Source organism: Pygocentrus nattereri, chromosome 14, assembly GCF_015220715.1.
Source record: "Pygocentrus nattereri isolate fPygNat1 chromosome 14, fPygNat1.pri, whole genome shotgun sequence".
Classification (NCBI taxonomy): domain Eukaryota; kingdom Metazoa; phylum Chordata; class Actinopteri; order Characiformes; family Serrasalmidae; genus Pygocentrus; species Pygocentrus nattereri.
The window spans coordinates 26,960,363-26,974,827 of record NC_051224.1 but is presented as its reverse complement, the minus strand read 5'-3'; the positions used below and the strand labels follow the sequence as shown (position 1 = coordinate 26,974,827).

The window sequence follows — 14,465 nt, the reverse complement described above, 5'->3', positions numbered from 1 at the left end:
AACCTCAATCAAGGTAATTAGACTATGACTGCAAAGTCACATAAGTCTAGTCATGCAAATAACCCTTACAAAACAGGTGTAGCCTAGCACTGCTACCATAAGGGAAGAACCCCAAACTGTGGTTACAGAGCTGTATATATACAGGTAGCTCCTCCCCCAAGCTATTCCATTCCCCCCACTGTTAGGAAAATAAACCATACATTTCCTATTTACATGTTGAAATGAATATGGCACAATATTATATGTGGCAGTCAAAATACAAGGTGATAGAAACAGTAATCAATCACCATTATTTACAGTGTTCACACAATTCACATTTCTCTTTGTATTTACAGGTTCTCACTCCCCTCCTCTACTACAGAGGGTGGACTCGCCCAGGTAAGTAAAAGCCCAGGAGTCACAATCAGTACTCCTTTTAGGACCTGAAGGTGAGTATGAGCAGTGCATGTTAAAACAGGTAAGTATGTATACAGTCATTCATAGTGGTAATGTGCTAAGGGGTACCTTGCATCATTACACATGTATAATCTCTCCTATCATACAGTTACAATCCCATTTCCAAAAAAAGTTGGGATGCTGTGCAAAATGTCGATAAAGATAGAATATAGATATGCAAGTCATGTGAGCCATGTTTTTAAAGGAAAATAGTGCAAAGACAACATATCAAATATTGAAACTGAGAAATGTTATTGTTTTTTGAAAAATATTTGCCCCTTTTGAGTTTGATGCCAACATGTTCCATCACATTGGGACGGGGGTCCAATGTGTTTACCATTGTGTTTTACCTGTTCTTTTTTTTAACAACATTCTGTAGGTGTTTGGGAACTGAGGAGACAATGCTGTAGTTTAGAAAGTGAAATGTTTCCTGTTCTTGTTTGACAGTTCATGGGCTCATTTATTATATTTTTCATTTCATAGACCAAATGGTATCAGTGGTGACAGGTCTGGACTGCAGGCAGGTCAGATTAGCACTGGGACTCTTTTAATATGGAGCAGTGCTGGTGTAATACATGCAGAATGTGGTTTGACATTGTCTTGCTGAAATGATTAAAGCCTTCCCTGAAAAAGATGTTGTCTAGATGTCAGCATATGTTGCCAAAACATGTATATATCATTCAGCATTAATGGTGCCTTCACAGATGTGCATGTCACCCATGCCATGTGCACTAACGCCCCCCTATACGATCATGAACACTGGCTTTTGGACTGTACACTGATATAAAGCTGAGTTGTCTCAGCTTATCGGAGGACACAGCATCCATGATTTCCAAAAGAATTTTAAATGTTGATTCGTCGACCCACAAGACACTTTTCAACTTCCTCTCAGTCCATTTTAAATGAGTTTGGGCCCAGAAAAGCTGGCAGCGTTTCTGGATCTTGTTTATATTTGGTTTCTTCTTTGCGTTTTAGAATTTTAACTTTCATTTGTGGATGCAGTGATGAACTGTTTTCACAGACAGTGGTTTTCAGAAGTGTTTCTGAACCCGTGTAGTGATTTCCACTACAGAATCATGTCTGTTTTTACTGCAGTGCTGCCTGAGGGCCCAAAGATCATGGTCCTTTACATACAGAGATTTCTCCAGATTCTCTGAATCTTTTAATGTTATTATGTACTGCAGATGATGAAAGGCTAAAGTTCATTGTTATTTTATGTTGGGAAATGTTGTTCTTGAATTGTTGCACTATTTGATGCAGTCTTTCATAGAGTAGTGAACCCCTCCTCATCTTTACTTCTGAAAGCCTCTCTGAGATGCTCTTTATACCCAATCATGTTACTGACCTATTTTAAAAAAAAAACAATCAAATTCCTCAGTTTCAACATTTGCTATGTCACCTTTATACTATTTTCAATGAAATATAGTGTTTAAATGATTTGCACATCATTGCATTTTGTTTTTATTTACATTTTGCACAGCGTCCCAACTTTTTTGGAAAGTGGGTTGTACACACATAATTCCAGATCCTTCACGTCTCTGAGACTGAGCAGAATCAGTGTTTGGCGCCCTCTGTCTTTTGCTGTGAGAACTGCTGTGCAGATCAGCGCCCTCTGCTGATAGTGTGTTTGAAAAATCAGCACTTCCTCTAGGCATGAGCTTGAGAGAGAGAGAGCTGTGACGGCGCTGCAGGTTCAGAGAGCTGCCTGGTCTGTCCGGTTTGGATGGGTAGCAGCAGGCTGGACGAAACTCCTCTTCCTCCTCATCATCATCCTCTTCTTCTTCCTCCTCTCACTCTGCAGCGCTGAGATGGACTGAGCGGAGGATGCAGCATCTCTGTGAAATTATCCTCATCTTCCACATCAGCATCATCATCTCTGAAGGTGAGTGAAGCTCTGCTAGTCAGAGTTTACCATCCTCTCTGTCTTCTTTATTAACGTTCCTGATGGGTTTATTAATATTCCTGGTAAGTTTATTAATGTTTCTAAGGGTTTATTAATATTTCTGATGAGTTTATTAATATTTCTGATGAGTTTATTAATATGCCTGGTGAGTGTATTAGTGTTCCGAATGGGTTTATTAATGTTCCTCTGGTTCTGGATTGTGAAAGCCACTGTGCAGATGGCGTGAAGCTCCAGTCTCTCCTGAAAGAGTTTAATTCCTCTGAGCGTTAGACTCTGATTCTCTCTTCTATTAGCATCACGTTTCACCACATTCAGGCAAACTGTCGCTGACAGTCCTGCAGGTCCAACACAGTGAAGAACACTGACTCAATCTGCACTGCTAATGTGGGGTTCATTTACAGTTAATGCGAAGGTGATGTGGAGTTCATTTGGAATTAATGAATGTATGGACAATTAATGTGGAGTTAATGGAGTGGTAATGTAGAAGTGATATGGATTTAATGTGGAGTTAATTTAGAGTTAGAGTTAACTTGGATTCAACTTGTAGAGTTAATGTGGAGGAAACATTTAATGTGGTGTTTATGTAGAGTTCATTTTTAGTTAATGTAAAGATCATGTGATGGTAATGTTGATGTTGAGTTAAAAAGATGAATATGAATTTAATGTAGATACTAAATTACTATAAGCTAAATAGGTTGGACTAAATTGCTGTAGGCTGAATGGGTGGGGCTAAATTGCTGTAGGCTGAATGGGTGGGGCTAAATTGCTGTAGGCTGAATGGGTGGAGCTAAACTGCTATAGGCTGAATGGGTGGAGCTAAACTGCTGTAGGCTGAATAGTTGGGGCTAAGGTGTTGTAGGTTGAATGGGTGCAGCCAAACTGCTGTAGGCTGAATGGGTGGAGCTAAACTGCTGTAGGCTGAATGGGTGGAGCTAAACTGCTATAGACTGAATGGGTGGGGTGAAGGCTATTTGGGTGTGGCAAAGTTTACATTGCACAAATTTATATAGAGGGTGATTTGATCATCTACCTAAAGAAATATAAGCTAATATTATTCAGCTGTGTGGTTGCAGTTGTCCTGTGTCAGCTCTGTGCTGTGACATTTGTTTAGGTTTAAGCTCCATGTCCCACTTTCTCATTACTCTCTACACCTGTGTCTTGTTAGTTGCTCCTCCTATTTCAGCTGTTTGGTCTCCTGTAAGAGCTCCTCATGCATTCCTGGTCTAAATATCAGTCCCGCATCTCTTCGTGTGTTTGAGTTCTGTTTGTTGATGTCAGTCATGCTTGTTTTCTTCGTGCTCAGTGTTTGTTGTTCTGCTCTAAAGTAAACTCTACTTGTGTCTCTTCATGATCATGCCAATGTGTTCATTTTCATTCTTTACAGACTGAAATCTGTGCACTGAATACAGTTTGACACTTTATTGTTGGGTTCTGTTTATAAAGCTACATGGCACCTACATAAGCTTAAGTCATGACAACTGACATAACCCTACATACATGTTTATTAATGTTTATTCTAACAGGCATCATCTGTCATAAAGGCTGCTTCAGTTAACTTGTTGTGATCTGGAAGCATGAACTCCTTGGATGCATTAGTCTCAGATGTGATTACTGCTGTCGTTGTGCGGCTGCTGAAAGAGACAGATGAGGATGAATATTATTAAACCTACTTTACTTACAGCTAGACAGCAGATTTCTGATGGGGAACTAAACCTCCACTGCAGAGCTGCTCGATCAGAGATCACTAATGTAGCAGAGCGAGATATATATATAATTTTTATACCCTCTGTTTTTAAACTTTAACAGTTTACTGATTCATGGCTGAGCTGTTGTTGCTCCATTTCACAGTAACAGTTCTTACAGTTGTCTGGGGCAGCTCTAGCAGGACAAAAACCTATTAAACTGACTGTGGCAGACGTGGCATCCGTGAGGTTTAAACAGTACCATGTTTAAATCACTGAGTTCTTCAGCGCAACCCTCTACTGCCAGTGTTTGTCTATCAAGACTGCAAGGCTGTGTGCTTAATTTTATACACCTGATAGCAGCGGTGTGGCTGAAGGAAGTGTTTATACAGGGCTTCAAGGTACATTGTGTTGTTTTTTCATCTAGACCATCAATATCTAGAGAAACGTCACCACCAAATGGTTGTGACAATTCTAATAATCAAAGTTCAAAAATGAAGATGAATAGAAAGCTGAACGATGTTACTTTACATTGGTTCATTTGGTCTGTTTAATGCAAAGCAGATAATTTTATTTATTATATAATATTCATTTATTTAATTTTTTAATGTATTTATTTAATATCATCTGCCTGTATGTTTAAATGAAACTTCTGTATTTAATGCTACACTGATTCATCCATAGAGAAACATGGGATTGGGGGGATCAGACGAAGTGCAGTGTGTTTAGTATTCTGTTTGTTGTGGTCAGTCTCAGCCAGCAGATCAAAGTGTGTGTTTTTTGGGAGGATTTGGGGGTTTTGGGTTTTTTTGATGGAGTGATGCAAGCAGGAGGTGAGCGGAATGATGATGTAATGAAAATGGAATGAAATAAAACCCGGCTCTGCAGCCTCTGACCTACTTTTTCATCACGCAGGAGATCCATAATGCATCTGGCTTCATCTCATCCAGCCAATTACGATTCACGAGCAGAGCGGAGCATTAATTAAGAAACAGCACCTCTGAGTACAGATAGTATAGAAGCACATATGTGTGTGTTTATATATTTAATTCTGCAGTAAATCATGCTTTTAAATGTGTGTTTGGTGTGAACGCACATGAGTCTTCTGAGTTTATATGGAATGTTGATGATGGGAAGTAGTGGAAAATCTGAAATAATGTTTTCTTTGGGGACTATTTTGCCTCACAGCGCCCTGCATGTATCCCTCCACCATGAATGGAGTTTAAGTTCTCAAACTATCATAAAACATTGTCAGTCATCAGGCAGTGAATTCATAACCATTTCATGTAGTAATTTTTTGTGAGGGAGCTTTTAGCGGTGGATGTCTGGTTCCTATCAACTTCAACTGGTAGCAAATAGGGAATCTGATTTCACTAAGATTGAAGAAGCAAATATATAAAAAAAAAAAAAAAAAAAAAATATATATATATATATATATAATAGTCCTGATACTAATTGGTGTACATAAGCTTTCATTACTCGTTAGCTACATTAGCCTCGTAGCTCCTTTGCTAAAACTAAAGAAGCACCCAACATCTCTTGGCTGATTGACCACATTTGGAGTAAAGTGGGGATTTGGGGGAGTTTGGAGTTTTGTTTGAACTGTCGCTTTAAAGCTGTGATGTTGCAGTTTGAGGAGTGTTTATGTTGATTATTAATCTCTTTTTCTCCTGCAGCACAGCCCGTCTCCTCAAAGCTTCACGATGGTTGGTGGGCTTACAAAGACGCAGTGCAGGGAACCTTTATTCCAGGTGAGAGAGAGAGAAAGAGACAGATGTGGTGAATTGTGTAAACTAAGTAAATCAGATGTTTTTGATGTTTTGTCACTCATAATTCAGTGTTGCTTATAATTCATGCTCCTCCATCCTGCCACTCTCAGTCTGGATGAATATTTCAGCTGAAATGTATCTTCACACACGTCTCACATGTGTTTCTCTCCAAAAGCTTCTGATGATTATTTCACAGGAGCTCATAAAGAGCTTCATGTTTATTTGATGAAATTAATCCACACAGTCATCCATTAGCATAGTTACATAAGCGCTGCAGAGAGGTAATGAGTCTGGAGCCTTCCAGGGTGGAGTTTTGCTTTCAGAAGTGGAGGGGGAGGGGGGGGGGGGGGTTGGAGCCCACCATCACCCCAAACATCACACATAGATACGAAAACAACATGACAACATTATGTTAGCTGTCTAATGTTGATTACTGACATTCTGTACTATTTTTAATCAACATATTTAATAAACATATTTAAATAAATACATTATGGTTGTTATTGTGGACGTGATTCTGTACATGCAGAACAGCTGTTACAAGAGCTGCTACAAGAGCTAGCCAGCCTAGTTTTGAATGACTAACGTTAATGCTAACGCCAGCTAACATTATCTTAGCAAGTCACTCTGTTTTATTGTTAAAACAAAATCTGTCATGTCACTGAATCGGGTTGTCATCTCATCACATCAATTACGCCTCATTTCCTCTTTTTCTGGTCCACAAAACTCTGATTGGTCGCGTCGTTATTCTTATTTTAACTGTGGAAATATGTGTAAAAATAGATGCAGTTTAACTCTAACAAAAGATGGTTCTTCAAGGGCTCTTTGGTAGAAATGGTTCTATGTAGAACCAAGAACATTCAGAGTACTCTTGCTGTAAAATCTGTTATCTGGTTCTGTATAGAAGATTATTGAAAAGGGTTCTATACAGCACCAAGAGGGTTCTCTTATTGTTGTGATATCAAACTTGTAACAATACAGGAATCCGTGTGCTTTAGAGAAACATGAACAGCACATTCTCTATCAATGTGAAGAACCATTACACCCTGCAAAGGGTTCATCGAGTGTTTGTGTTCTAAATAGAACCATTTTCTTTACTAACCTCTAAACCCTGAAGAACCCATCCATCCATTTTCTAAGCCGCTTCTCCGTCAGGGTCGTGGGGTGCTGGAGCCTCTCCCAGCAGTCATCGGGCAGAAGGCAGTATACACCCTGGAGAGGTTGCCAGTCCATCGCAGGGCAGACAGACAGACACTCATGCACTCATGCACTCATGCACTCATGCACTCATGCACTCATGCACTCATGCACTCATGCACTCATGCACTCATGCACTCATGCACTCATGCACTCACACCTAGGGGCAATGTAACATGTCTAATTGGCCTGACTGCATGTCTTTGGACTGTGGGAGGAAACCGGAGAATCTGGAGGAAACCCACGCAGACGCAGGAGAACATGCAAACTCCACACAGAGAGGACCCCGGTCACCTGGCAGGGGAATCGAACCCAGGCCCTCCTCGCTGTGAGGCGACAGCGCTACCCAGCGCGCCACTGTGCCGCCCCCACCCTGAAGAACCATTCCTTTTAAGAGTGTACATAAATGGGTGTAGTATAAACATGGAAATTAGTTTAGTATAACCATGGAAATTTGTGTAGTGCAGCCATGAAAATAGATGTGATGTAACCATGAAAATAAGTGTAATGTAACCAGAGATGGATGTGGTGTAACCATGGAAATAAGTGTAGTGTAACCGTGGAGATGGATGTGCTGAAGCCATGGAACTAGATGTGGTGTAGCCATGGAAATATGTGCAATATAACCATGGAGATGGATGTGGTGTAGCCATGGAATTAGATGTGGTGTGACCATGTAAATAGGTGTAATATAACCATGGAGATGGATGTGGTGTAGCCATGGAATTAGATGTGGTGTGACCATGTAAATAGGTGTAATATAACCATGGAGATGGATGTGGTGTAGCCATGGAATTAGATGTGGTGTGACCATGTAAATAGGTGTAATATAACCATGGAGATGGATGTGGTGTAACCATGGAAATAAGTGTAGTGTAACCATGGAGATGGATGTGGTGTAACCATGGAAATAGATATGGCATAACCATGGAAATAAGTGTAGTGTAACCAAGGAGATGGATGTGGTGTAACCATGGAAATCAGTGAAGTGTAATCGGGAAATAGATGTGGTGCAACTACAGGAATGGGCTTATTATAGCCATGGAGATGGATGTGGTATAACTATAGAAATGAATGTGGAGTAAGCAGGAAAACAGGTGTAGCACGGCCATGGAAAAGTATGTAGTGTAACCATGGAAACAAGACTATCCAATTGATCCATATTTCAGCAGTGTAGTTCAGATGTTTATCAGTCAGTCCATGTTACAGCTTTATTGCTATGGTCAGGACTGAGAGAGCTGAGCAGTCAGAGTGGACCTGCAGTATTAACTACACTGACTGTAGATAAGCCTGAACATATGTGTATGTGTGTGTGTGTGTTTATTGTTGGGAAGCTGTGTTAGTAATTAAAGCTTTAATTTGATTTGTCGGTGTGGAATCAGAGGAACACTGGAGGAGCTGAAGAACTCACACACAGGCACACGCACACCCACACACACACTCACACACACACACACACACACACACACACACACACACACACACACACACAAACACACACACACACACACACACTCACACACACACACACACACACAGATCAGTGTGTAATCAATCACTTGAACACACTCACAGATCACATAGTTGAACTCCAAACATAAATCCAACAGAACAGGGTGATATGACGATCTGTTATTGTTATAATGATGGATTTCATCATTCCCTTTCCTGATTAGATGATATATGACTGGTACGATCAGTACGTCTAGATCTGGTTCTCAAACTCGTGCTCACGGTCCTGCAGACAGACCACATTTTGCTCTATCTTGCGTGTCTTAACTTGTGTGTTGTGAGTTGGGTTGGAACATTTTGACCATCCGGGTGTCCCTGAGCCTCAGATCCCAGTGTGAAACATACTATATCATCTGTTACAAGGTCCTCATTTCAGAAGGGACTTTTGGGGGGTGGTCTGCAAAGCTCACCCCTCCCCCTCTCTGACCCCACCCCCCTCCCCCTGCTGAAAGAGATTTTTGCTGTTGTTTTTGTTGTTAGTCTTTTCTGTTGTTAGGTTGAGATGTGTGTATGCACTGGTTATGTTGTTTGTGGTGGGCTGTAGTGAGATGGGGGTTAGTGTATCTACCATAAGGAGAAAACGTGTGGCTAGAGGTGACCTGCCTGCTCCCCAACTGTCTTTACATGCTTTTGAGCACATCTCATGGTAGAAATGTGGCCTGGCGCATGTCTCCTTCTACACTGATGCCACAGTGCTGTCAGAAGTGGGATAATCCTGCCAAGCAGCAATTTTAAGGGCATTTTAAGAAACTTACAGGTAGACAGCAATTAATGAAATAATGAAAATGAGAACTCCTGCATCTCCTTGTACACTGATGCCATAACGTTATACAAACATTACTGGCTCCACCTTAACAAACTGGTACCAAACCAGAAATAATCTTCATTGGTGAGTGAGCAGGTGTTTATTAAAGTGTTGGTATTGTGTTTAAATGCTGTGTGTTTATTGTGTCCATTGTGCAGGTATGTTTGACGTGAAGAAAGCTCCCACCACCAATGAAACAGACCCCCATTTTACCCATCATTGCTCGCTAGCAGCTCAACCGTCATAGTTCATCTGATGACAGAGTTATGAGGAGTTTTATTTAATTATATGAATTAACAGTATTCGATTAGGTTTCCATTCTGCTAATGGTGCATATAACGCTTTTTCTCTATTGTAGTTATATCATGCTTGTAAAAGTAATTTCATGCATTTTATCTGAATCTTGTATCAGACATTATCATATATCTTGTATGTATCAGTATTGCAGTCACTCTCTCAGTATAGAATCCTGCATAGAGCTGCTGCCATGGTTTAACACTCATAACACTGCCGTTATCAATATTGATGTATCTTCGGTAACTATTTATATAACAGTGAGTTGGTTGTAAAGTCCCGATGGTGGCCTGTTTGCACTGTGGGTCAGTTTTTCTGTGTCTGTAAACTCGATGCTCATGAATCTCCGCTTTTACTCAATTAGATTTGTGGGTAAATCTGGCTGTGAATGAGGGAGACGGAATGAGTCAGAACTGAGAATTAAAATGAACATTTGAGTTCTGTAATGGGATTAACGCAGCGTTTAATAGGATGCTAAATTTACATTTTGCTCAGACATTAGTTACACAGTTACACCTGTTATATGTGTGTTATATACTGTGCAAACATCAGAGACCCCTGCCCCCAGTTTATTTACCCAGTCAAAGCAGCAGTGAAGGTATTGATTGTTCAGTGTTGGGAGAAAAATTACTCAACAGTCAGATGTTTGTGTTTAGTATGTCCACAGTGTTTAGATTATCGTTACAATCATATTTGTATGTTGATCATTCACATTTTTACTATTTAAACAGAAAGGCATAGAGATGATTTCATATAAAATTATTTTGGGAAGTTCCTGCAGTGAAGTTTTGCAGTGAACTCTTTCTCTTTATTCCAGCTTCCATTCCTTTCAGGAGGCTCACTTTCAGTTTCTCAAAGAATCTACAGACACACCTCCAAAGTTCAGTCTTGGAAGCTGGTTGATGCTTTTCTGAAGTAATCAAACACATTCAGTGGTATTGAGGTCTGGACTCTAGGGTGGTCTGTCCATTGTTTGGCTTCTTTGAAGTGTCCATCTCCTTTTCTCAGTGAGGTTCTTCTTGATCAGCTACACATCCTTTCAGACCCATAGCACTGAGTTGTCTCCTGAAAAATCAATAACTTGAACTTTAGACTAGGAATTAAATAAATGACTGTAATAAACATTATTTAATCAAAACGGTGATGCTGCTAAAACTGACTGTAAGCAAATCCAGTCACTGGTTTTCAGACTCTGGTGCACATGAAGACCTTTTTGTCCATTTCTAACAGCTGACTGACTACAGCTCTTATCTACAGTCAGTGACGTAATTAGAACCTACAGACCACACTTTTTCTCACCACATTGTAAATCAAGATGGGATTGGTTGAATTTTTCCTAATTATGTTGGTTTTTAATCTAAGATTTAAAGCCTTCAGTACACCAGGGGTTGCAAACCAAATGTTAAGAAGAGCCATTTTGTACTTTCTACAAAGATCAGTCCACCTTGTGACCCACACCATTGTAAGGGTCCAGCCTGTTCAGGTGCCACAAGTTTAGGGAACTTGTTAGTTAATTACGCTCAACCTGGCACACCTGTGGACTCCTCTACTTAAGGCTGTGGCAAAAAGCAGCCCTTTGTCACTTCTCTGTAGAGGGGTGACCGGTACAGTACTTAGTCCAGGTGGGTATTTAAACAAAGAGAAAAAGAAAGGAAAGGAAAAAGAACAATAAGGAAGAGAAAAGAGGGCTGGAAAAAGATGAGAGAGAAATCGCCCCAGAACTATTTAAAAGCCCAAAAAGAAGGCCTAAAGAAGAAATGACTCCAAGCCAAACACAAAGAGCAAACAGGTGCAACATAAAGTCTGCTTTCCTCTCAGAATTACAGAGGAAGTGTTTTTTGGTTTCTGATGATCTTTTATTTTACTTCTCTAGTTCAGCCTTTGTTTGTGTGCACTGCTTTCAGCCTCCCCTTTGCCATTTCCCGTTGTTTTTTTTTTTTATTTCCCATTCTTTGCAATGTTTCTCTTGTTGTCACCTGTGCTTCCTAGTGGCGCCAATCAGTACATCAGCAGTTCAAGCCTGAGCTCTGAGCCACCCCAACATGCAGCATCACTCAGTTCACACTCCATCACCTCAATAAATTGATTTAAGACCCTTTCTCACAGGGTTTAGTCTCTGCACTTGGGTTCTAGCCTCCCTGCTGTCACACAACTAATATTTAATGTCCATTTTACCATCTTGGTTGTAAATATGTCTCAGTATATGTCTTATTATAGACTAAAAAATATAAATGAAAATACAGACTTACTTTGCTCTGCTTTAAGCTTTAGCTCAGCTATAACCACTTTTCTCACAACAGGAAACTTTTCCACAGAAATAGAATAGCTTCTTGTAAAACATCTTTCATTGCTTGAATTCTTATGAGACTGATGCTTCTCATTCACCAGCTTATAGTTTGGTATTTTCTGTTACACCTTAAATGGCACTAGTATGTAACTGCTGTACCATTTAAGGTGGAGAATGAGAAACAACTTCAGCTTTGCGATTTTTAAATGTTTGTCAGTTTCTCGTTGTAGATGAATCGTATCAGGAAACTAGCTGGAGTGATTATAAACACAAGTCCATTCATCTCCAAATTATTGATGTCCAACTTAGATTTCTCTCTTTGCCATTTCGTTAGCTACTAGCTAGGTGAGATTTTTGTCTGCGTTGCTGTGGTGACCAATAGCAAATCTAATTCAGCTGTGGAGACACAACAGGGCAGTAGAAGAGCTGCATGTTACTGACCACTGTCCTAACCAATGGGAAGCTCGCTATAGTTCTAAAAACATATTATTGTATTTTTTAGTTCATCACTGGACCTTCTCTGGAGATCTGGAAGATCCTGAGAGCTCCACACTGATGTCATCAACATGGCTGTGAATTAAAAAGAATCCTTTAAAGAGAAAGTCAGAGAACGCAGTGCTGTAAAAGACTCAGCGATCTCACAGTTGTATGAACATGAATTTTCCTTCAGAACACCCTCTCTTCTGCTTGGATCTTCAGGCTTTGTGTTGCTGTTTACTTTTTAATCTTCTACCTTTAGCTGTTTTTAGCAGAGCGTTTTTTTTTCTTCATTCTTCTCATTAAATGTCTAAAATAAGACTCTCATGCTGGTTATTTAGGATTTAATTTGTCAAAAACCCTGATTTGTCTGTTTTGTTGTCATCCAAGTTTCCTTCAAAACTCTTCCCTAACACCAAAAGTTTAAAAGCCTGAATATTTTTTACTGTCCTGATTTTTAATGGTCTAATTTTCACAACCATAAAGAGCCACAGAGAATACCACAGCCTGAACTATCTTGACCTTTGCTTGAAGAGACACATCATTAAGTTGGGTTGACAAAGCAATCAGCTGGAATATGTGAACCACTTAGCAACATCCTAGCAACTACCTGGAATAACATATGAATCCACCTGAATCAGTATAATAAGCAGTTCTTCCAGTATTGTTTACTCTGTATACTCAATTAAATCTAAAACTGTTTAACTGCTTAAACCTTTCAATATTATTGGCTGACTTAAGGTCCATTCACAATTTTTTCAAGCGTGACCGACTGCCGATCTGTGTCGTATTTCTCCTTTATTTTTGGGGACAAAAAAGCAGCCCTATTATTCTCATTGTCAGTGTTCATTACTGTATTTTTTTGCTCTACTGTAACAGATTTACAGCTTAAATGTTCCAAAAATACATTGTTTTCCTCTGTTCATCTCTGTCTGAAAAGCTCTGTTAGAGCTCCTGTCTTTAAGCCCCGCCTCCTGATAAGCCCAGCGTGCTCTAATTGGTCAGCTCACCAAATCTGTTCTGATTGATTGGTCGTCCTCCAGAGTGGTTCTACCCCTCCAGGTTCCGCCCCTGTCCTGCAGTATGCAGACAGACACTTCTCTCCTGAGCAGCTGTTAATCCGCTGAAGCTATTTCTCCAGCAGCGTCGGTTCTGCTGGATCAATTTGATCTAGAGTGGATCCTGAAAGTCTGGTCAGCATCTTCTCCACGTGGCCACAACACTGAACACACTGTTCCTCCTCCAGTAGCCATTGTGCGCTGTGTGAGGGGTGCCGAGATGATGTCATCCTGTAACAAAGGAAAAGGGCTGGAATTCCAACGAGGCATTCCAACAGCTGAGAAAAGTGGGTTCTCTGAGAGAGAGTTTCTCCCTCTGGAGGGAACAATGAGCTTTGGGACTCATTTTTACATGCACAAAAAGATACAACACACTAAAGGAAAGAGAAAAACAGAAAAGTGTAACAGGTACCCTGTAATAACTGATCAAAGTAGACATAAATTGGTCAAGGTGTTTCTCATTGTCATAATTTTTGACTTCATCTATTCCCACCTTTTGACTTTGTACTTTTATGGGCCTTCTGATCTCCCTGTTTTTCAGCTATGAGCTATGTATATCGTGTCAGTGCTCCATAAACACTGTCCGACACTCCGAATAGAATGATTCAGAATTGAAACGAAAATGTATGTGTTGAGCTGAGCGATTGTTTCTGAACAAAAGCAGGATTACCGTGTGGTTAAAGCACTATTTTGGGAAACAGACGCATTTATGTAGGTCACTGAACAAAAAAAAAAACAGAAGAAGTACGCTAAGAGTGCTTAAATGTCTACAGGACTCTCTGTCACTCGTCACTTCCATGACTACAACTTTCTTTGCAGAAATACTCTGTTTTGAAAATTAGACATGAATATTTCATCACTCTATATGTCTAAACTGCATCTGTAAAACAGCTACATTATAATAAAAGACATCTGTTAACCCTTCAGTCTGCTGTATATGCAGCTGTAGATGCTCTAGATCAGGAGGGTTCTGCGGAGCTTTAATTCAGCACACTTTGGAGAGTTTTTCTGCTGCAGCACTGAGACTAAACCGATAATTACCTGCT

The 14,465-nt window shown here is 40.1% G+C and overlaps 1 protein-coding gene across 1 annotated transcript in view; it reads left to right on the top strand.

The window, feature by feature from the left end:
* Positions 1 to 2,088: 2,088 nt before the first annotated feature.
* Positions 2,089 to 14,465, top strand: part of ca10b (carbonic anhydrase Xb) — a 59,994-nt gene continuing 47,617 nt past the window's right edge. The window contains exons 1-2 of the mRNA XM_017722618.2: positions 2,089 to 2,317; positions 5,697 to 5,771. Of these exons, the coding sequence (XP_017578107.1) occupies positions 2,260 to 2,317; positions 5,697 to 5,771 (133 nt within the window). The 5' untranslated portion in view covers positions 2,089 to 2,259. The remainder of the gene's footprint in view (positions 2,318 to 5,696; positions 5,772 to 14,465) is intronic.